This window comes from Stegodyphus dumicola, chromosome 8, assembly GCF_044657685.1.
Source record: "Stegodyphus dumicola isolate Sdum_Otavi_A_Nest chromosome 8, ASM4465768v1".
Classification (NCBI taxonomy): domain Eukaryota; kingdom Metazoa; phylum Arthropoda; class Arachnida; order Araneae; family Eresidae; genus Stegodyphus; species Stegodyphus dumicola.
In genome coordinates, this window is record NC_140775.1 from 89,608,684 (window position 1) to 89,632,230 (window position 23,547).

Sequence of the window (23,547 nt, forward strand, 5' to 3'; positions counted from 1 at the left end):
TTTCTTTTTTGGTGTTTTAAAATTCTTCTTCTTCGTACTTCACCGAAAAAAAAGGAGTATATATGAAATTGTGTTTTTCTCTGTAGTAAAAATGATTATTTCCAAATTGTGTAAAATATAAGCAGGGTTAAGTAACTAATGTTATTCGATTAGTTTTTAAGTTTGTTTTGTGTTTCTGTTGCATATAGTACATGAAATATGATATGGATCATATTGTGTAGTAATCAGATGAAATTTTTTTATAAAATTATAGCTTTTTTAACTTTTTAAGTATGGAACATAAAATATAATAGATTTTACTTATTATTATATGTAACATTCATTGTCAAGTTTTATGAAATTAGTTTTGATCTTTTTTAAACGTGAACGTTTGTTAGTTTTATGATGGAAATTCATTATTATTTCTTTTAGCTTGAAGAAGAAGGAAGGCTTGAAAAAAAGAGAGCTCATGAAGTAAGCATTATATTATTATCAATGGCACTCAGATTAGTCAGTTATAGGTATACGCGAATGTATAAAGTAACTTTTTATAATTGCAATAAATTAATTTTACTTTAGGTTTTATGGAGCTATTGATTGGGGAAATTGACTCTTGTGTTTTTCCCCTGTTCTGCAATCATAATAAAGATAAAATTTATAATTATTGAGGCATAAAATTAATAATGTTAAAAATTGCAGTTTACTTACATTTTACAGTAAAATTCTGAATGTTCGAATTTTTCTTTTTAATACAATCTTCTATTAAGCTTCCATCTCCTCTGTTTCCTCAAATAAATTAACTGTGAAATATTTCTTATTTTGTTTCTAGTATGAAAATGCAACTACTGAAGTTTTCCATATTTTTAAAGGACACAAATTAAGCATTACATGTTTAGCTGTATCTACATCTGAAAAATTTTTCTTTAGTGCCTCCAAGGACTGCTCAATAATTAAATGTGAGTAATTTTCTGTGAATGATATTGGTAATCATCTTCTGTAAATTTAAGTTGTTAAACCCTTTGCAAAATCATCAGAGTATAACATTTTGTGGGTGCTTTAATAATTAAAAGCATTTTAATATCTCTTTAGGGAGTATAGAAGAAAAAAAAAGATTAAAGACTATTCCCGGTGGCAAGAAAGGCACTGAAGCTACACATCGGGGTCACACTGCACACATACTTGCAATGGCACTTTCTTCAGATGATAAGTTCTTGGTAGGTTTTAAAGGCATTATCATATTTTTGCATTTTTTAGAACCAAATCTCATTTTTTTCCAAATCTTTATTACTGCTAATTTTTAAGTGCACATTAGCAGTTTTAATTCATGTTGAATAAATATTTACATTTTATTCCGAGTTTTAATTTTACATGTTTCTTTACAGAAACATGTAAAATTAGGCTGAGTAGATAAATTCAATGCACTTTTTAAGGTGCCTGTGGATATTTTTTTTTTATGTGTATGTGTATACTTATTTATAGCAGTTCATTACTGATCATAAATGCACAGTAAATTTATTTTTTCCTATTAAAATAACTAGTAATCATATTTTAAAGTGATAGTTGTTAAATTTTAACTTTTTCTTTTTTTAAATTTGAGAGAATGGTATATGACAAATTTACAATAACATTTAATAGTGTCAATTCATATTACACAGACTTTGGCCAATCACTGAATATACTTTTTTTTTTTTTTCATTTAAAGCATCTTAATAGGTATGTTGATTGCTAGATGCTCAATTTACGATGATGGACTAAGAATATTAGACAGTGTATGGTTATTTGTAACTTTTATGTGTTTTGAATGGGAGTATATGAAACTTGTTGATATACAAGTTTTTTCAAGAAATTGTGGCAGAGAAGAGGCATACAAGATCTTTGCATTCCATCTTATGAGCCATTCTCGACTGAACATGAGATGGTTTTTATATACATAGCCTTGATTAAAATAATGCAATCCAATTTAATTTTGAAGTACACTTTGTTATTTTTATTCCTACTATTTTGTGAAGAACAAAGTAAATATTTCGCAATATAACTGAATTAAAGTTTTATAATTTAATGTAATATAATAAGCTCATCTTGTGAGAAATATGTAATTTTTCTGGCCCTTCCAGGCAATCTTATATTTCTGTTGAAACTTTTGTTTTTCATTGCATATATAGAATAAGTATCAAATAAATGAAAATTTGAAATAATGATAAAAAATAAACTTACAGTAGAAAAAACAAACAATAGAAAAACCACATTAAAAAAATGCATTATAAATTGTACCAGTGAGTGCAATTTTTGCCAACAGGAAATTTTGGTTTTGTATGGAAGCCAAAAGTCAAGGCTGACTTGAGATACTAGTCTACCCATGCTTGGGTCCATTATCATTTCATTATTCATTGAATGAACAAAGTTATTATTTTAAGTGAATTTCCGTCAAAGACTTGTATGTTAAGAATGAAAGCTTCAGCAAATCAGGAGTGGCTTCGTCAGAGTGAAGAAGTAAAACTATACTCGAAATAGGTAAATGCACAATCACAATACCTTTTTGTGCCTGCACAAAATAGCTATTGAACTGGTCTCGAAGCACATTCAATCTTGATTCAGAAGTCAAACAACAAAAATCAGCGTTAATTCACAAAATTTTCACAGGACTAGTTTCGATGGTTTTACCGAACCATCATCTTCAGCTGCAAAACCGCAAATGAACAAGATAGGAAATAATGTTTAGATAAGATAAGAAACCCTGGACAAGAATAAGCAAGTGGTGCCATCTGTTGGCGAAACCAGAACTAAAACATAATTTCTCTAAAAGCCGAAGGCAAATTTGGATTGGAATTAGGATCGTTAACTAGAACAGAAAGATTTTTATGAATGTGAAATGCCTCTAGAAAATCCAGTTCTCCAATGGAAGATGTTTTTTGAATAATTTTGGCAGCAGAAAAATTGAAAGTGTGATTTTCGGACCAACAATGTTGAGCAACAGAAGACTTCTGTGTTTCCTTTTTCTAACATATGCCTCATGTTCTTTGACGCGAAATTTTAAAGCTCTCTTAGTTTGGCCAATGTAAATTAAACCGCACTGGCAAGGAATCCTATAAATACCCCAGGAATTCATATCCGGAATGGGGTCCTTGAGTATAGAAGTTGGAATTTTATTGATGGGAGAGTAAAGAACCCGAAAGTTAAATTTCTGCAAAATATGTGCAACTTTATAGCTAATTGATGAAAGAAGGGAATGACAACAGAATTTTTATAATCTCCTAAAATAAGAGTGTGGCTTTTAGTGTGTTGAGATGAGAATTTTTTAACTGCTTGATTAATAATGTTGAGTGAAAAGCCCCTGTCAATAGCTATTGCTTTTAAATAATTTAGTTCTTCATCAAGGGCTAGTTTGGAAGAGCAAACTTGAAGAGCACGGAAAACATAGGAATAAAATGAAGCTAACTTTTGTTTAGTCGGATGACATGATTTAAAGTGTGGTGGAAGGCAAACCGATGAAGGTTTACGGTAAACTGTAGTACTGAAGTTGGATGTGTTACGTGTGACCAGAATGTCGAGAAATGGAAGAGAATTGCAAGTCTCAAGTTCAAAAGTGAACTGAATAGCAGGATCAATAGAATTCATTGTTGAAAGAACTCTATTTAAATCATCTTTATTACCTTCAAACAGGGTAAAAGTATCGTCTACGTAGCGGAACCATGCCGGGAAGTTTAAAGTTTCAAACAATTTTGATTCATAATAATGCATGTAGATATCAGCCAGGATGGGACTGAGGGGGCTTCCCATGGCTAATCCCTCAGTTTGCTTGTAATATTTATTTTGGAAAACAAAATGTGTTTGTTTCAAACAGAGTTGAGTGAGAGAAATTAGCTCATCAATTTCGATGCAAGAGAAATGAAATTCGCGAAGTCTGGTTTCTAGACATCTTAATGCACCCTCCACTGGGACATTGGTGAATAATGATTTTACATCAAAAGAAACCATGAGTAAATTACGAGGAGAAATGTTTTTAACCTTTTTTACAAACTCTATTGAATTTTTTATGGTGTAAATGTTATTGTCTAATAGAGTGGAAAATCTAGAAACTAAATATTTAGCTAATGGATACGAGGCAGTACCTAAATTTGATACAATAGGGCGGAAAGGAATACCACTTTTATGAATACCACTTTTATAAAAACATCTTCCATTGGAGAACTGGATTTTCTAGAGGCATTTCACATTCATAAAAATCTTTCTGTTCTAGTTAACAATCCTAATTCCAATCCAAATTTGCCTTCGGCTTTTAGAGAAATTATGTTTTAGTTCTGGTTTCGCCAACAGATGGCGCCACTTGCTTATTCTTGTCCAGGGTTTCTTATCTTATCTAAACATTATTTCCTATCTTGTTCATTTGCGGTTTTGCAGCTGAAGATGATGGTTCGGTAAAACCATCGAAACTAGTCCTGTGAAAATTTTGTGAATTAACGCTGATTTTTGTTGTTTGACTTTTGAATCAGTATTTATTCGGCGTGTTATTGTGTCTTAATTACATTCAATCTTATTATCTTTTTGCACATGTATGTTGTTGTTGAGCTGCCATTGCAGGTTACATTTGTCAAGCTTTTTGTGTGTGGTGCTGATAGTTGAATAAAAGTGATATCTGAAGACATCCAAAAAAAGTTTGAAATTTATTGAAGTGATTTTGTTTTTACTAATGCAAGTAAATTTAAAAATCAGATTTTAATAAAATCTTAAATTGATAAAAGCTATTATCAATTTTCAAGAGTCAAATGAACACTATTTACATTAAGTTTAAAGAAATTATTAAATATTACCGGTGTTTGAACCAATACTGAATGACAACCGAAAAGATGACTTCTACGAAAAGAAAAGTTGTCAATGAAGACAGAAAGTTTTGGGAAAAAAGATTATTTTTTACAATGCAGAATTTAAAATTAATGAGATTAATTGTAGACAAACAGTCACTGTATTTAAAGAACATAAGTGTTAAAAGGCATCATGGAACAAAACATACTGAGTATGTAAATTTCGGTAAAGAAGTAAAAAGTTTTAAGTTAACTGTAATTTAATTGCATCTGAAAGCTTAGTAAACAATGTTTGATTCATTATTACAGCAGCCATCTAACATTGTCAAAGCAAGTTATTCTGTTGCCATATTGATTAAAAAAAAGAAATCATTTTTTGTTGGTGAACTGGACGGTTTGGAAGCAGTTATAAAAGATGCTTCGCCTGATAAAAGCAAATTATTTTCAAGTACCAGTCTTTCATCCCAAACTGTATGTTATGTTGTTACATTGATGGCATTAAGCCTGAAATCATAGTAACTTTGTGAGATAAAATTAGCTAGCTCAAAGCATATTCTTAGGCATTTGATGAAAGTACAGACATCTCGGACACATTTCATCTTATGATATTTATTCTCAGTGTGAATGATTCATTCCAAGAGACAGAAGAAATGCTAAATCTTCTAAATTTAAAAGACACAACTAGAAGAGAAGAGCTTTTCCATGTTATTGAAAAATGTTTTGCCAAAAATAGCTTAAATTTTGGATTAACAACAGATAGAGTACCTGCTTTTGTAGGTAAAATTAATGGAGCTGTAAAATTATTTATAAGCTAGAATGCAGAGGCATTAAAGCCAATTATATTTTTATTATTCACTGTTCACATAAAAAAAAAATATGTGCTCAGGTATTATACATGAATCATGCTATGAAAGTAGTTATAAAAATAGTAAATTATGTTTATTCACAATCTCTTCAGCATCAGCTATTCAAAGAATTCTTTAGCAAATTATTTTCTGATTATGGTGATGTCATATATTTTACCAATGTTAGATGGCTAAGATATGTTTATGAACAGGAAACAAGACTCTGTTTTTGAATTAAGTGATTATAATTGGTTGCTAGATCTGTGTTTTTTAGTGAATATAACAGAAAAACTTAATCAGCTAAATAAGGAATTGCAAACACAAGATCATTTAATAATCAATGCTTGTAATTTTATCAAAGATTTTAATAAGAATTACTGTTATTTGAGTGCCAACTTAAAAATACTGATGCTCAATATTTTCCATTGTTAAATAACTTGCCAAAAAGCAAACCTAATAATTTATCAAAATGTGTCCATGTTAAAGATGAATTTTTTCAATATTTATATACACCCAAGAGATTTCCAACTTAAGATAGATGGCACAATACATTTTAAGTACTTTAGTATCCTTGAAGCCCTTGATGACACTGTCGTGCTGTACAACCTCTGGCACATTCAATTTTTATCCAACATCGTTGTTCTTGTTTTGAAAACATCCTGACAACACTTACTTTAGACCACGAGCTAATACACGTATCCGTTCTTCGCGTCACTCCGCATGCGCGTGACGTAGCCAGGACGAGTCTTTTAGCTGAGAGGTAAGGTAGGTATGTAATTCACGTGTGGTATATGCAATATTCTTTGGTTTTGTTGCGTAGCGTTTTTTCAGCTGTGTTGCCACTATTAAAGTTCCAACTCACGTATTTTTCCGAAGATGAAATTTATAAAGAGCTCATCACGTGCTTCATTAATTGATGCCAGCTTAGAAAACTGAGTTTTCTAAGCCTAGTTTTCCAATATTTACTGACTAGGCAATCAGTATGTTTACTACATCTTATAAATATAACATATTCATACCTGCCAACTTTTATGAATTTTTCGTAATTTTTACGAAAATGCGTTTGTCTTTACGATTTTACGATTGTAATCCATTTTTTATGATTTTTTCCCCTTTTTCAAGTGTTTTTAGTGATTTTTGTCGAAATTTTAGAATTTTTCGCCGATTCAGCAATTTTTGCCAATTGCATCGTGTTTTACCGCCAACTACCGACTACTTCGAATCCAGTAACCTGCGGTTTCTCCCAACTCGCTGCTTAACCAGCCAATCCAATGCACTGAACTTGTTTCCTCAAAGGTCAACTTTGTTAAAGAAGTTGAAGGGAAGAAGAAACAGTCTTCTATTAGCCGGGAGGAAAGGATTTTCTATCTTCTTTCTTCGGATTTGAACAAAGCATATTGTAGTTTTGTGTTAAGTACCATTAAGATTTTTGAAAGTGTAAATACCCTTCTACAATCAGCTTCGCCAAAATCTTCCCTGCTTAACAAAATTCTTAATGATCTCTTGAAGGAACTTTATACTAAGTTTGTAAAACCGTCCATTGTGAAATACAGTGTGTTGATTTGTATTGCCTATAATAGTTTGGCAAATCAAAAGGATGACAATGATCTTATAATTGGAAATCAAACCAGGGAACTTGTAAATTCTTTGAAAGATCATGAGAAAAAAGAATTTTTTCAATGTGTTAGAAAGTACTTTTCCTCAGCCTGTGATTACATTGTAAGGAAGTTTCCTTTGCAAAATGAAGTTCTTTTAAATGCTGAAGTGGCAAATTTGAAACAAATTGAAAATTCATCTTTTGAAAAGATTCGTTTTTTTATTGATAAATTTCCATTTTTGTTAACAATTAAAGAAAATGAATGCCATAATGATGCTTTAGATGAACTACAGAACCAATTTTCTGCTGCACAGTTTGAAGACTTTGCCAGTTCTGGAGAAGTTAACTTGATGTCCTCGTTGGTACCTTAAAAAGAATAAAAAGAGCTGATGGAACACTAAAGTATGATAGACTAGCAAGAGTTTTATGTGCTATTCTCGTAATTCCACACAGTAATGCTGAGTGCGAGAGAGTCTTCAGTGTTGTGAAGAAAAACAAAACTATGTTTCGTTCTTCAATTTCACCAAAACCTCTAGAAAACATTTTAATTGCTAAATGTTATGAGGAAACTAATTGTTATGACAGGAAATTTTCCAAAGAATTTTTGGCTAAAGCTAAAAAATGCACTCTAAATTCATTGCAATAATTTTTTTGTGTAACATTAAGTTGTTGTTTTATGTTTGCTAATACATTTTTTAGTTACTACTTAATTGAGATTGAATGTAAGTGCAATTTTTTTTTTCTATTTGTATAAATTTTTATTTTTTTAATATCAAAGCATGATATTAATTCTTCGTGTTCTTCTGAATTTTTATCTTTAGAGGTTGGCAGGTATGCATATTCATAATTGAAAGGAAAGTGTACCTTCATCAGTTTGTTGGTTTTGAGAATATCTTAACTGGTGACCGCTGGAAATTGGTACTCTAGACAGTTAGTTAGTTGCCTATGTTGTTTATGCGCAAGCTTCTTCTTTCTGAACAGATAATGTAAGAGTGTAGGTGCTTCCAAGACTTACCCTGTTAAAAGTTTATAGATAAAATGTTGAATAGATTTGAAATATATATATATATATATTATTATTATAAAATAATAATTGAAAGGTTTAGTTATTTTATTTCCTTTCTATTGTGTATTTATAGTTATTGTGATCTATGAAATGGAACAAAAATTTGATCTCTTAGACATAACATTATATTTTTTATTTAAATTTCAATTTGATTGTAGTTTATTTTCTCTGTATTGTTTTAAAAATAATTATTACATATCATGCTTTTTCTCATAATGATCACTTTACAAAAGTCTAAAATATTAAGTTAAACTGTAAGATGTACTGGCTTCAAGCTGAGAGGCAGGGATCTTTTTCATTTGTACCTAACAAACTCAAAACTTTACAAAATTATAATAATTATAATGACAACAATAAGGAATTTCTTTATTTTCTTTGTATATAAACTTTTTAACTAGAGAAAGCTCTAGTTAAAAGTCTTGGCTTGTCTATTATGACCATGAAGAATATAAAAGAAATTGAAAAGATCTTGGTAGGTAGAAAATATTTCATGAAAATGAGAACTCATAGTTGTGGCAGAAATTATACATTTGTGATATATTTAATCAATAAAATAATTTTAAATTTGAAATATTGCTATTCATATTTATTTAAGCTATTTATAGTGAGCTTAGCTTTATTGCTCCTTTTATTTTGTATGTGATTAGTTAAAGTTAAAAGTTTTAAAGCAACTTCAATTATTGATTAAATTAATCTGGCATATTTGCTTAATTTTTATTAGTCTAATTAAGAAAAAAGTAAAAAAGAAACAATTATATGTAATTTGAGAGTTGGTAGCAATTTTATTGTGTTTTGTAAGTTTATTATATCTCTGTTAAAAATATTTTCAGGTCTCTGGCTGTCAAAATAAAATAATGCATGTTTGGAATCCAGATACAATGGAATTATTGAAATCATTCCATAGCCATAAAGGTGCAATTACAGTAAGTGCTCTTTTAAATCAGAATACTGATGATGTATCTGTTTTACTTTTTAGGTACTTACTTTTTTAGGTACTTACCCCTTTGACCAGCCAAGTAGTGAGATTAAGCACCAATTACTGGTGACCATATATCCAATAAAATTCCACGGTAATGATTGGTGATCATTAGAAAAATTTTCGCCAATGGTCGATGAGATAATGTTTAAGTACCTTTTTTTTTAATAATTTAAATAGAACAATATATTTTCTTTATTTTATTCACTAATAATTAAAATGCATATAATGTATATTTTAAATTTTTAATATTTAAGAGAATGAAATAGTACTTATTTTATTTAACAATAATAATAATAATAATCACAAAGAGTTATTTATTTTTAAATTACTAAGCACAAATTTAAAAATACTCTTTCAATAGATATTTCTGATTTTGTATAAAGATGTTGCTAATGGAAAGATTTAATCTAAAAAGACTGTGTGATAAAAACTTGTGTTTATTTTGCAAATAAAAATCCATTAAAATGCCACTTTCATACTTTTCCCACTGCAATACTTCAAATAAATTTGGAAAAAAAAAAATGACTTAATTTTTAAGTGAATTGTAGCATTCATGAGATCTGTGTATTAAGTTTATGCAGTAATGATTATAATTTATTTAGGTATTGTTCTGCTTTCGGGGGACCGGATTCAGAAATGTATGCATGTATGTATGTATGGGCATATATATTTATATGTATAAACACACATACATTCATTTTTACATATATACATGCATACATGAGCACATACATCCATACAGATATACATTTCTTTATCCAGTTCTGATAATAGAACAATACCTTTATTTATATAAAAGTAATTAATTACATTTATGTATTTAACTGTTATATTTTTGTTATAGTTACCTTTCAAATTAGTAATATCTCTCTTATAGCTTCTTGACTGAATTTATCTTATATATTTATCTTATTTTCTTCCATTTGCGATGAGCAGTCTTTGGCAAATAGTTTTCTGCAAGAAATTTAGTTCGCTTTTCAGTTCTGAAATGGAAGTTCAAATTTCTTGTCTAAATTTTTGGTACTTATATATATTCTAATCAACTGTAAAAATTTGCAGAGATCCCAGAACATGTACTGGTAATTTTAGCTGAATTCTGCAGAAATTGATGGCCTTTTTGTTGAGTTAGTAATCACATAGCATGCTTTATTTAGTTATGTAACCAACAAATACAAATTATAGACATAGCATCTAAAAAACTGAAATAAAAATGAGCTCAATTTTTGAGTTTATATAATGAATAAAACCATTAATATCTGAGTGATTCCAGCAGGTAAAAATCCTAATGGAATTTAAAATAGCAACAAAATAGTCATCTTTTGTGTGAACTCAACACTATAGAAATTCAGTTAATACAAATGCAAGTGGTGATACTCTGTGTGGTGGCTGATTTTTTTTTTTTTTTTTTTTCCTATTTGCAGCATTTTGTTGAACTTCTAAGTCTTTCCATGTTTTAAGTTTGTGGACCAATAACAGTGATCTGCAATATTATATTGGTGTAAACTTAAAAATGTTTAAATCCTGCAGTCTGAAATTCATTGGATTGTTAAGCCTTCCAAGAATCCAAATAATTTCTGGTTATTTAAGTTTTTCTATTCAATCATCTTAACACATTGGTGACAGGCTAACACACAAAAAAACGTACCTGTTCTTCTGTCCATCCACCTGCAGGTAAATATGGAAATTCCATCAAGTGGATTACCAAAATTTTAGGTAGATAAGCTGCCCCAGCATATATATGTTGCATACATGATAATTGACTATTAAAAAAATGAAAGTTCATCAGATAAGCAGTAATGATAAGCAGCATCAGATAAGCAGTAATGATAGCAGTCAGATAAGTAGTATGCTGCAGCGAAACATCCCAAAGCATAGCACTTAATATTCATTTGTTCAGTAATTCCCCACTATATTGTTGTAATCATCATCAATAACGTTTAAAACATAAATATAATCAGTAATATATAAATAAATAATAACAAGGCAGCCTCATCATATGAAGCTTTTCTCATTTGTCCAGAATTTGTGAAGGAATGGAGTCTGCCTTGCATCCATTCCTCCCACTGCTTTCCTAATTCATGCTCGAAAATGCTATTGATGGTAAGATCTAGCTGCAGTAAAATTTTTTTAAGCCCACCAGTTATCACTGAGACATCATTGTTAAGTTTTTTTTTTGCTTTAGATTTTACCTTATCTGCTAAATGGGATCACATTGAATCCAGAACGATAAGTCGTTAGGGTTAGAAAAAAGCACCTTTCTCTTTTCAATAAATTTCTTTCAGACAAAACAACATCTCTTCTTTGCACATCTATCTATATTTGTTGGGGCAAATAATAACTTCTTTAGTAAAAGTTTGCTTTCAGAACTGTTTTTCTTTTGAAAATTATCGAAGGGATTAACTTCTCTCTACTGGTGGCACAACCCAAAGGCACAAATAAAAGAAGTTTTTTTTATTCCCAGTTGTTAACACTGAAATAGTTTTTTTCACCTATTGAATGAACATTTTGGTTCTGACAGATAATTTCTTTCACTTAATGAACCTGAAACACCAACTAGGTCCTACAACAAAATTTTTATGTCCATTTGTTGAGCAATTACGTTTGTTTGAATGGGAATTCTAACTTTTGACACCGATAATCCACTTTCTGTTTGCTCTATTGACCATTTCTCTAAATTGTCTTCCAAAACATGCCATTCTATGATACAGTTCGATGAGATATTTTATTCTTAGGCATTTTCTCTAATTCTTCTTGTTCAGACTTTTGCTGAATGCATCGCTTGTCAACTTGAAATTCTTTAGCCGCAGCACGATTTGCAATTTCTATTGCTTTCTTTGCTGCTCAAAGCTTAAAAGCAGCTGTTTAACATTTTCTTAGAGCTATAATAATAATAATTTTAAAGCACAAACCATAAGCAATAAGCAAGTACAAAGCAGTAAAAACATGTAAGAGTGAACACAGCACATGGCAAGTAATTGTTGCTGTTGCCATTAAAAAATAGTCAATGGAAAATGCAGGCAAAACCACAGAGTTCAGCAGAAAGTACATGCTTTACAGTATATTGTCTTTACACAGAGCTCTGGCTACCATACTTAGGCAGGTTTAAACTTATTGAAGTGCCTTAGTTGAATTTGAGCACATTTATCACGTTAAAATGTTGCGGCGAATTCTACATTAACTATTTTGCTTGTACATAACTTGCAATCTGAACTAGTGAAGTTTTAAGGGCAGAGGAAAAATAAAATTCCTTCAGATATGCTGCAGACCTAAATTTTCAACTTTTAAACATGTATAAGCCATGGTTTGTCTACCTGAAATTACAGTGTATTATTTCTTCTTAGATATATACTACTCTTACTTTTATTTGTGTTTTGTTAGTTTTGGTTTGAGGGTTACACTGAAAGTCATCAAAGTCCATTTAGCAAATCATTCTACTTTATTTATTTAAAAGAATAGTACTTTTTTTTATACTACTGATTATATATGTGTTAAGTACTTTGAAAATGATTGTATCAAATTGTTAGCCATTTATTTGCTAATTGTTTGATACATTAACATCAAATTGTAGGCTGTAGGTTCAGAAGATATTTATAATATAAGTTGAAGAATATAATCTTAAAATTTAAGTAATGTTTATGGAAAGGCATTTTTCTTCTTTTTTGGCGTCAGTTGTGAAAATATATGTGTTAAAAAAGTGTCTTATCCCGGATTAGAAGCTTCAATAAGAGCTGAAAAACTTTGACTGAGGTCTGGGTACAAGTCTTTTTTTTTTTTTTTTTTTTTTTTTTTTTTTTTTTAAACTGCTGTAAAGATGACTGTAATAGTAGTCTGATTGACATCCTGTAAATCATTATTCTTATTTCTGATAGATATTACTTAACTGTAACTTGAATTTAGTTGCAGAGCTGTTATTAGAAGAAAATTAGGGTGTTTGTGGTCTGGATATAGCTGGAATTCCTTGTTGTTTACTTTCTAAAATGCAGTTTTTCCAGATTTCAGAGATGTAGACTTTGTATTGAGTAAATTTGTAAAATAAAAATCTTTTTTAAATTTTGTTTCAGAACAATATATTATTCAGATTCAAAACCTTTTAGACTTAGTTCAGTGAGAGGTCAAACTTCTTGCTAGGACAAACTAAGCTTATCTTTTACAAAATCGTTATTTTGCTGTTTTTGTTATACGACAAAAGAAAAACTCATATTATAAAATTTTGAACTGAAGTGTTCAGACTGAAAGAAGCTGAAAATAAAAATACCCAATATTGACAAAACTGATTGAATCTCTCTTAACTTGCTTACATTTAACTGTCGTTTAAGTTTATCTAATTATAAGGTTAATATTATATTAGAATGAAGAACATCCTTGAACAATAATACATACATTGCACAGACTGAAATGTTATTTGCTCTGAGTATACAAAACTGCATGTAAATTTTTGGTTCAAAAAATTTTTCTGATAAATATTGGTAAAGATTTTATGAAGAATTTATTGCATAACTAGACAACTTATTAAAATTCTTTATATCCAATGAACTATTGTCTCCTTTCTAGCAGTTTCTCATAAGACCATTGTCTATTTCAAAATATCTCTGCAAATTATACTGAATTTTCAATTGTTAGGAAAAAAATATAAACACGTAGTTTCCAGAAAGTAACCTCACTCCAGGAAAAGCTAGCTAGGTACTGTACATTTTCAGTATAAGTTGATCCATGTATAAGCGAAGAGTATGTTTTTTTCTTCAAAAATTTACTCCAGATTTAAAACCCATAAATAAACCGAAATGGGGAAAATATATATATATATATATATATATATATTCCTTTAACATTCACATGTGTTCATTATCCTGTAATGCCATAAGGGCAAAAATGTTGCCAAGCAGGTAAAATAGATGGAATATTATCCAATAATGTTGCTATCACATCTACAAGTTTTCCTGAACAGCACATCAGATGAAGCATTATTTGGAAATTTGGTTTTCAGCTTCTTGGCTGACTTGCATAAAAACCAATTCTGTGGGGAAAAGCTATGAGGAACACGTGTTTAAGTTAAAAATTTTCATCTCAAATGTAAAATATCCCACATGGCTGTGTGCGACATAAGCTCCAGTGATATATGTCTCGACTAGGAACCCTTCAGTGGTAGGAGAAGGAAAAGCTCATTTTTCAGAAAAAATTTCTTTTAGCCTTACAAATCGTTGGATTTTATGATCCCATAAAGCTAAACACTAGACACCAATGACAATACTTTCAACTCTGGTAACTCTGTTTGTAGCTAGCACATTTGTTTTACATTCATTTTTTGTCTTGTGTATGATTTGTTTAATCTGTGCTAGTCTTGTTTTTTGTACCATTTTATTTTTTGTCTGAAAGATGAATTTAATGAGAAATTCTTTACAACAAATTTCAAACTACAGGTGATCACATTTGCTGAAAATTCTAACAATAATATGGCTACTTGGCATTTCTCCCATAATGAAAAACAAGTTCAAGAGTTGAGAAAGCTGGCAAATGCCATCAAATCGTTCATTTTGGTGACAACACAACAAAATAGCACGGTAAAGAATTTTGAGGGGAAAAAACGCTCATTTTCAGAAAACAAATAACTCATTTAATCTAAATTTAATTTTTTCATAAACTAAAGGGAAAAAAGTGTGCAATATTTAGTGATTTTTTGCTTGCCCTAAATTTTTTGCAAGATTAGCACTCCATATAGCCATGGTCCACTTCAGAATACTGAATTTTCAGTTGTTAGGGGAAAAAAAAAAGGTAAACACTGCAATTTTCAGAAAGTAATCCCTCCCTCCAGGAAAAGCAAGCTTAACTTTGCAATTAGTTAAAAAATTATGCATATATATTGAGAAATTGATGTCGTGAAACATAAAATAGTTTTAATGAATTAAAAAGTAAATACATGCATTTTATTTATAAGTGGATTAGTTTGGAAATATGTACATGTGCACATACGTATTTCATATCAATATTCTAAATGATTTGAAATTGTATTGGGTTTCCACTGTACACAATTTTTTAGGCTTTTTGAAATGAGGTCACAATTACCACTGCAATACACTGTGTAGAGATAAAATGTATAGCTTTCATGGTTTAGATAATCACAAAAATCTATGAAGAAAATGGCAAATTGAAATGCATGGAAAGATTGAATATATCCTGAAGAATATATTAAAAGTTAAGGATGTGAGGTTAACAGGATGGCTGATATTTGACAGCAAGTTATTGCCATTTTTATCACTTTCTGAGATTCCTGGTATGGGATAAGACATTAAATCTTTCTGTTAAAAAAGATTCATCAGCATATAAAAGAAAAATTTTAAAAATTATTGTGATTTATATTTTTAATTAATGAGTTTAATTTTACTATTATTAGCTTAATATTTCTCTTCAGTATAAAAACGCTAAATACAATTCCATCATATTAAAGGAACTTGGCTGTTGATTTAAATTTATTGCAAGATGAGCATTAAATGAAATCTTTGTATCAAATTTCTCATTTTATTGAAAAAAAAATATGCCAATAAGAAATAAAAATGATATTGTCCTGTGTTTTAAAATTTTGTGCTGGAAATTTGTATATGTATGTAAGTATGCATCTCTCTCTTTTTTTCTTTCTTTTAAAATTTTTTTAAAATCTTAATTTTTAGTTGCATTGGCTATGTACTGCATCTTTAAAGCAAGATGTATGTGATTTTTAACAAATGAAACTGTTTTATCGTTTCTATAAAAGACTTTTTTTTTTTTTTTAAGGGGCTTGTATTTTTTAAAGGAACACATCAACTCATTAGTGCTTCAGGTGACAGAACACTAAAGCTGTGGAATCTGGATGAAATGGGTTATGTTGAGACTTTGTAAGAATTTTTCCAGTTACTTTGTGAAATATTTATTTTTAAAATGAAGGGGTATAAATATATTTAATATAAATATATTTAATTTTAGAAAGAGTATTAAAGAAACATGATTGTTTTCAGATTTGGTCATCAAGATGCTATTACAGGTATTGACTGTTTTGTAGGAGAAATTGCTTTAACTTCTGGTGGTAGAGATTCTACAGTACGAATATTTAAAATTGTTGAAGAATCTCAATTGGTTTTCCAAGCTCAGGGGTAAGAAAAATATATTATAATTTTAATTAATTTTAAGAGTTTAAAACTTCTGTCAGTGTATGTGTAGGCATGTATATTTATTGACTGTGATCATTAATTTTTTAGTTAATTGTAGCCATCTTTTTTAATTTTATAATCCATCTTCTTATATTGAAATTCTAAATTATCCAGTGTTGCTATCCTCCTTTTTATGATAATCCCATTAAAAATACCTAAGAAATCATCTACTCTGATTACTTTTAAGTGTTGTGATTGCTGCAGTAATTGTGGCATTATTGTAACAAATAGTTAAAGTACTGCTGACTCAGCACAAAGTATCTCTAAAAAGAACATTTTAGTGAATTTGTTATTCACTTATAAACTTTTTTTAATGGCGTACTGAAAATGAGGGACAGAATTAAATAGTTTAAAAGTGTAATATAGTGCCACAATAGTCCAAGCAGTAGCAGATTTATGAACAGGTACATCAAAGCACACACCTATAATTTATTGTTAGGAATAAATCTTCTGAAATCACTTGTAAATTTTATCATAAATCTCAGGAACAATTTTGATGATATTGAGAACATCACCAATAGACTAGAAAAACCAGAATTAGAAGAAAATTGCAGTTTGGAGAAATAGCTGTAAATGAAACACATTTTACTGAAAAGCAAAATTTTATGATAAATATACATAATGTTATTTTTAATTTCTGAATTATCTTAGAGAAATGCCATTTCTAATGACATATGAAAACATACTGGCCTATTTTTCAATTTTCAGATGCCCAACATCTAATTTAATAAAGGTGTGGAAAACATATGTACGAAATGCCAAAATATAGAATTGAATATTTTTAAAATGAAATTGTTCATTTTATTGCATTCATAAAAGAAGAAAATATATTCAATCCTGTTGACATGTACAAATTATCAACTGCAGATTTGCAATTTGCATTTCTGAATATAGATACGGTTTTTAAATATATTTAACAATTTCTGTTTATAATACAAATCACGAACTATCATTTTTGGTTTTCAAGACAGTTAAAAATTAAGACATGAAAGACAGCCATTTTCAAAAATGGCAGGGCACTGAGAATTACATGTACACAGCAATCTGTTCTCACTTAAAAAACATCAGAGAATTGCACAAATTTGACATTGCATACAGATGTGGATCAACAAAATGCAACTTCATGACAAAAGTGCAACTCCATGAAATGTGAATTTTTTTTATTACTGTCTGGCAAAATGCTGTATTTTCTAAAGAACAACAATGCTTTCTTTTTCATTAACCAGAAAATTTCACTGTCCCATTATGATTCCTTGCAAAGGGGGAAAAATGACCTCAGTGCAACAAAAACAAACATTAATGAGTGTCAAATTAGAAGGGGAAACAGGACCTTCAGTGGAAATTAGCACTTGTCAAATGCATGCATATCTGGGTGCTGTGCTTATTTGGTTATTTATAAGTGTGCTTATTTGGTTTGCCACATTGATACATTTCAGCAGCATCATGAGTTGCCTATTTTGGTGACAGCATGTTGCCTCATTAATGCTTTTTGCAGAGTGATCAAAAAGTATCAAAATTACTCAAGAAATCCCTTATCCCAGTTTTGCATTTAAATCAATTATCAATGATGTGTATTGAAAATGATGTATGGTTATTAGGTTATGAGTCTGTAATTCATAAATTTGCTAAAGCTGAAACAAAAAAGTACCTATATAATTGTTTTTGTTATCATATATTCCAAATTAGAACCAAATAACATTTTCTATAAGCATCATTGACAATAATTATTATTCATTTGAAATCAATATTATATTATTGCCAATCTATATATTATTATTATGTGAAATCATGGCATTAGAAACAAAAGTTCATTATTGCTAATATTATATTCTAGTTTTGTTTTTAACATTTAATGAACAGACTGGCAATGTTGTATTTTTTATTTATAACCCCCATTTTCACATAAATTATATATATATATATATATATATATATATATATATGTATATATAGTAGTAAGCTTGCCTAAAAGTTACCAGGAGCTGTGGCTCCAAAAAGTTCAACACGTTTTCTTACTGTGTTCGTTTTCATCTTAATTTTCATTTAAATTTAATTACAGGTTTCTAAAATCTATAAAAGAATGAATCTTTAAGCTTGCAGGCCCAGCCCGTATGTTTTTGTATATTTAGGACTAATAGCAGACCGCTATTTATTTTTATTTTTATTTTTATTTTTGTCTTGATTTTAGATGTAATTGGAATTGTTTTTACATATTTTAACACCTTAATGTGTCATTTTGTGCGGACGTGTCGGGAAATTGGAACAGAGAATTGAGACTGATAAATTTTCCAAGACACTTTGTCTAAATTAAAAATTTTGTAGCGAAAAAGTTTCAATTGTCTGTTTTGGCAAAACGCGTAATGGAGTTAGCTTGATTCGACGTTCAAATCAGATATTTCCCTTGAAAAGCCAGTTTGGAAGTCGAGTTCAGCTAATTTACCATTTTCCGCTTTCTATTTTAATCTGATTTTGTTTGTTTTGTGTTTTACTTGTTACTTGGTTTGATTTTCATACGTATTAATTTTTCAAATGGCACATCCATAGGTATTTCATTTTTCAAATGGCACATCCATAGGTATTTTACTGTATTTTTTGCCATTACTAGTTTCCAACACTGAGTATTTTACTATGTTTTTTTCCTTTCTCGTGTAGCATATTTCTCACCCTTCAATGACATTGTTTTTTAAAAATGTGTTGAACTTTTTGGAGCTACAGCTCCTGGTAACTTTTAGGCGAGCTTACTACTATTTCTAATTTACTTATTTTGCAGCATATTGCGCAAAATGTTATCTAGACCAAATTGGTCATACAGTATTGTACTAACTACCTTGCTTGTTATATATATATATATATATATGTGTGTATTATTATTATTTTTTATTAATAATCTAAGTAAGTGCATGCTAAGTAAAAACATATGCTAAGTAAACACATGAGTGCATGCTAAGTAAAAACATATGTGTAGAATAAAAACTATAGTAATACTGAAAATATTTTGAAGGAGGCCCTTACAATTGAATTGCACTTGGGGCCTCTCAAATGCTAAATCCACCACTGAGTACAAGGAGCAATATTTAAAACAATTTAACTTACAATAAAATTTAATAGCTAAAAAGATAATGTGTGTTGTCATTAAAAATGAGAAAAAAACTTTTAATCTGTATGTTTTGAATAATAAAAAGTATTGTTAAAATCATGTTCTAAAAAATGCCTCTCATATTTAAGTTAAATTAATTGGTAATAAGGTCTGATATTTATGTTAAATTTATTGGTTAATAAGGTCTGATATTTATGTTAAATTATAAAAAAAACTTTTAATCTGTATGTTTTGAATAATAAAAATTATTGTTAAAATCATGTTCTAAAAAATGCCTCTCATATTTAAGTTAAATTAATTGGTAATAAGGTCTGCTATTTATGTTAAATTTATTGGTAAATAAGGTATTTATTTATTTGCATAAGAGGGTAAGAAGGTAAATAAATTTTTATTTCTTTTGTTTCCCTCCTTTTGAACTTAAAATCATTATTTTTCGTATTCAGTTCGAAACTAAGATCAATGTTTTATAACTAAAATCGTGATTTTCTTAATTGTGCTATTACTAATCATTGTTACTTTTCCTAAATGTAAAATTCTAAATTTAAGCGTATAGAAGTTTAATTTTTGAAAGCATTCATAATGTACTTGAACAACATGCATTTTTGGGTACATTGTATTTTTCCATCAACCATTTTTGGCAAACAAAATCTGTTGTGTAACAGTATGATTTAGCATCAGTGATAGATAAATGTCATCATGATATAATGTCAAAATATTCACAGATCTTTGCTTCGGTTTTATGTAACCTCAGCTAGTTTCTTAAGTATTACATCATCATTATCTAAATAAATAAAAAGTGATCTGTTCCAAACTTCCATTTGAATGATTGGTAGAAATCTGAGCTCATAATTATTAATGTTTTTTTATAAACTGTATCTGCTTTTTTATATGCTGTAACTTACATCTTTTGACTAAAGTAGCTATAACCTGCTGTATGGTATAACTTGGATCTGTTGACTGTATGCTATAATTTGTTATGTGCTTAACTAGCATCTGTTGACTGTATGCTATAATTTGTTATGTGCTTAACTAGCATCTGTTGACTAAACAGTGATTTGTTCCTTCAAACTGTATGATTGGCACAGATTTAGGAGAATTTCTGCCAACTGTCATGGTCAGTGGCGAAATACATACATATTCATTTTTGTTATATGCTATTATAATTTAAAAAATGTGCTACTTCTGATTTATCAAAATTCTATGCTCCTGTTTGTTGCACATTAAAGAATATTCTATTTGATTAGTCTTACATGATTCATTCTAGACATTATAGAATGAAAAAATAATTTCTGTGTTTTATTTCAGAGTTCCATTGTATGTGTAGGCAAGTGTATTTTATACATTGTTATTAAGGAATTAAAAGTATTTTTCCTTTTACTTTTTCTGATTTATAAGCTTTGTTAAAATAAAATGCTCTAGATGTGCACATGCACACTCACACATACCCCCCAAAAAATCTGTATGTGCATTACATTAAATATATATTTAAATGATCTCGGTTAGTCTGGATTTTTGGAATTCTGTACATAAAAAATTTGCTGATTTTTTACAATTCAGGATCAGTTATAATTAAATAAACGCCATTTACTAATATCACATAATTAATATAGAATATATGGCTATTTCAAATTTTATCTATTACTGAATAATGATGTTTTTATGCACAATGTTAATAGTTTTCTTTTCTTAGTGCATCTTTAGATTGTGTCTGTGTCTCTAATTATCAAAGTTTTGTGTCTGGAGGAGATGATGGGTAAGCTGATATTTAAAATAAGTAATTGTAAATATTTTAAGCTAAACAGTTTTGTCATTTGTATATTTATATAAGAAATAGTTGTGTTATCTTTAAATAACCTTTATTTTACTACTATAAGATTGAATGGTTGCAAGCAATTATAACTTTTTAAAGTAAACATAACAGTTCTAGAACAAACACATAAGTTTAATAACAGTTCTGAACAAACACTTAAGTTTAAAGATATTCAATAAGATTGAGGAAGAGAAAATGAGAAAAAGGCTTCCTGCTACTGACACAAATGAAAATTCGAGGCCAATTCAAATTTTGGTTATAATTCTTCACAAACTACTGTCCTGTAATCTCTGGACAGTGTGCATGTGTACTGTATTGCTTATTATTATTTTTCTCTTCTTGTGAATGACATTGAATTAATACTTTACATTCAAAAAGTATATATTTGTTTATAGCATTTGCAATAAGAAGGCAATGGAATTTTTTATCCTCATTTATTGTACATTCGAAGATTAAAAAAAAGTAAATTAAAATGTTCAACTTAAATTTTACCTATTGAATTATGCAAATGTTTTCCATTGGAATTTAAACCAACCATTATAATTTTCAGTTGTTTTCTTTAAAAACTAATACCTTTCACTGGTTTTGAATTACTGTAATTTTTTTACAGTCCAAGTGCAACTGATTTTTGTATAATTACGTGTTAGAATTCTCATATTCAAAACCTGGCTTTTCTCTTGCGAATTGTTTGTGATAAATCCAAAAAATATGCTTTTATATTTGAAACAGAAATTGCAATGTAATGTAATGTAGTGAGTAAAATCAGTATTTTAGGAGGATAATTATCTTTTTCAAATTGTTGCCTAATGCTGTTATTATTATTTCTTGAGATTTATTTGTTATTTTTCTTTTGGTGATGCAGTAAATGACTAAAATTATAGATAAACTACTGGATGTGAATAACGGTATTATTAAGCTTATGCCCATAATTTTGATCAATAATAATGTGAACTTAGTTTTAGAATGTCTATATCCAGTGGTTCTTAACCTTCTTAGTCCGATGCACCCCTTTCATCATTGCTAGAAGATCATTCTCCCCTCCTTTCCAAAACTTATATATATATATATATATTGTACAAAGTCCGAGATCCAGACGTCCATTATACAGTCAAAAGTCGTTAATCCAGACACCCATAATCCGGAATAATCTATAATCCAGACTTCAAAGCTACAAACTTTCTGCATATGCGTCAATGCATAATGCATTCACGTCAATGCATAGGTGTTTACGCATGCGCATAATACATTTACGCATGCGTGTTTAATGTATAACGGACGGTATAAGCTAAGCTAAAATTATCTATTTCAGTTAATGTTGCAGATTGCATTGTTCCTTAATCTTCGAATTGGATCCGGCTTATTATTTTTTTGCAGACTGTTAGAGCAATTTTATAAGAGTAAGCTTGAACTTTCGATTATGCGAAATAGAATTTCCGATGCTGGAGCTGCCGAAGGATCTAAGCAAAAGTATGTTTCCATGTCCATCAAACAAAAAGTGGAATTGCAAAAAATGGATAAAAGCATATCCTATGTTTCTCTAACCATTCCGAAATCTGTTTATTAATTTCACGCTGCTCTGCGGGGGATGATGAGGAAAAATTTAACAAACATTTCTTTCCATATGCTAAAAATAGATTTTATTTGTGATACTCATAAACTAAAAGCTTACATTTAGTGCTGATTGAATTAAGAATAACTGATCTGTTTTCACATAAACCCAGAACCAGTGCCAGAGTTCGTATTGCTGAATTTAGGGAAGACAGAATTTTTGGAATTTAGTGAAGCACCAAGTAACAAAATTAAGGGATGACAAAATTTTGAGAATTTAGGGAAAGTACGGGAACCTGAAATTTATGAACGGCAAAAATTTAGAACTTAGGGAGGCGCTTAGCGCAGAATTTAGGACCCGCAGAGACTACATCAGGCGGTAAAATATCTAGCTCCATGCCTAAGCTTTAAATATATGTGGAAATTTATTTATTCAGGACTCAGCTAAGCCTTAAGCATGTGCAAGAAACAGACGTAAATATAATAAATAACTAATACTATCCAAGCTTAAATGTCACAGTATGTGATAGAAGCAAGACAAAATTTAGCGGAACAACTTGTCTTCTGTCGCCAATCTCATGATACATAGCCAATAATGTATAGTGGGCGCTATTAAGCTAGGCTAAAATTATACTTTATTGATTCCAAG

General features: G+C 29.4%; 1 protein-coding gene across 2 annotated transcripts in view; it reads left to right on the top strand.

Moving 5' to 3' along the window:
- Nucleotides 1-23,547, top strand: part of U3-55K (U3 small nuclear riboprotein factor 55K) — an 87,086-nt gene that overhangs the window by 39,465 nt on the left and 24,074 nt on the right. For both annotated transcript variants that reach the window (XM_085822104.1, XM_085822105.1), the window contains 7 exons: nt 412-453; nt 809-935; nt 1,069-1,193; nt 9,117-9,209; nt 16,031-16,131; nt 16,252-16,386; nt 21,231-21,293. In XM_085822104.1, the coding sequence (XP_085678230.1) occupies nt 412-453; nt 809-935; nt 1,069-1,193; nt 9,117-9,209; nt 16,031-16,131; nt 16,252-16,386; nt 21,231-21,293 (686 nt within the window). The remainder of the gene's footprint in view (nt 1-411; nt 454-808; nt 936-1,068; nt 1,194-9,116; nt 9,210-16,030; nt 16,132-16,251; nt 16,387-21,230; nt 21,294-23,547) is intronic.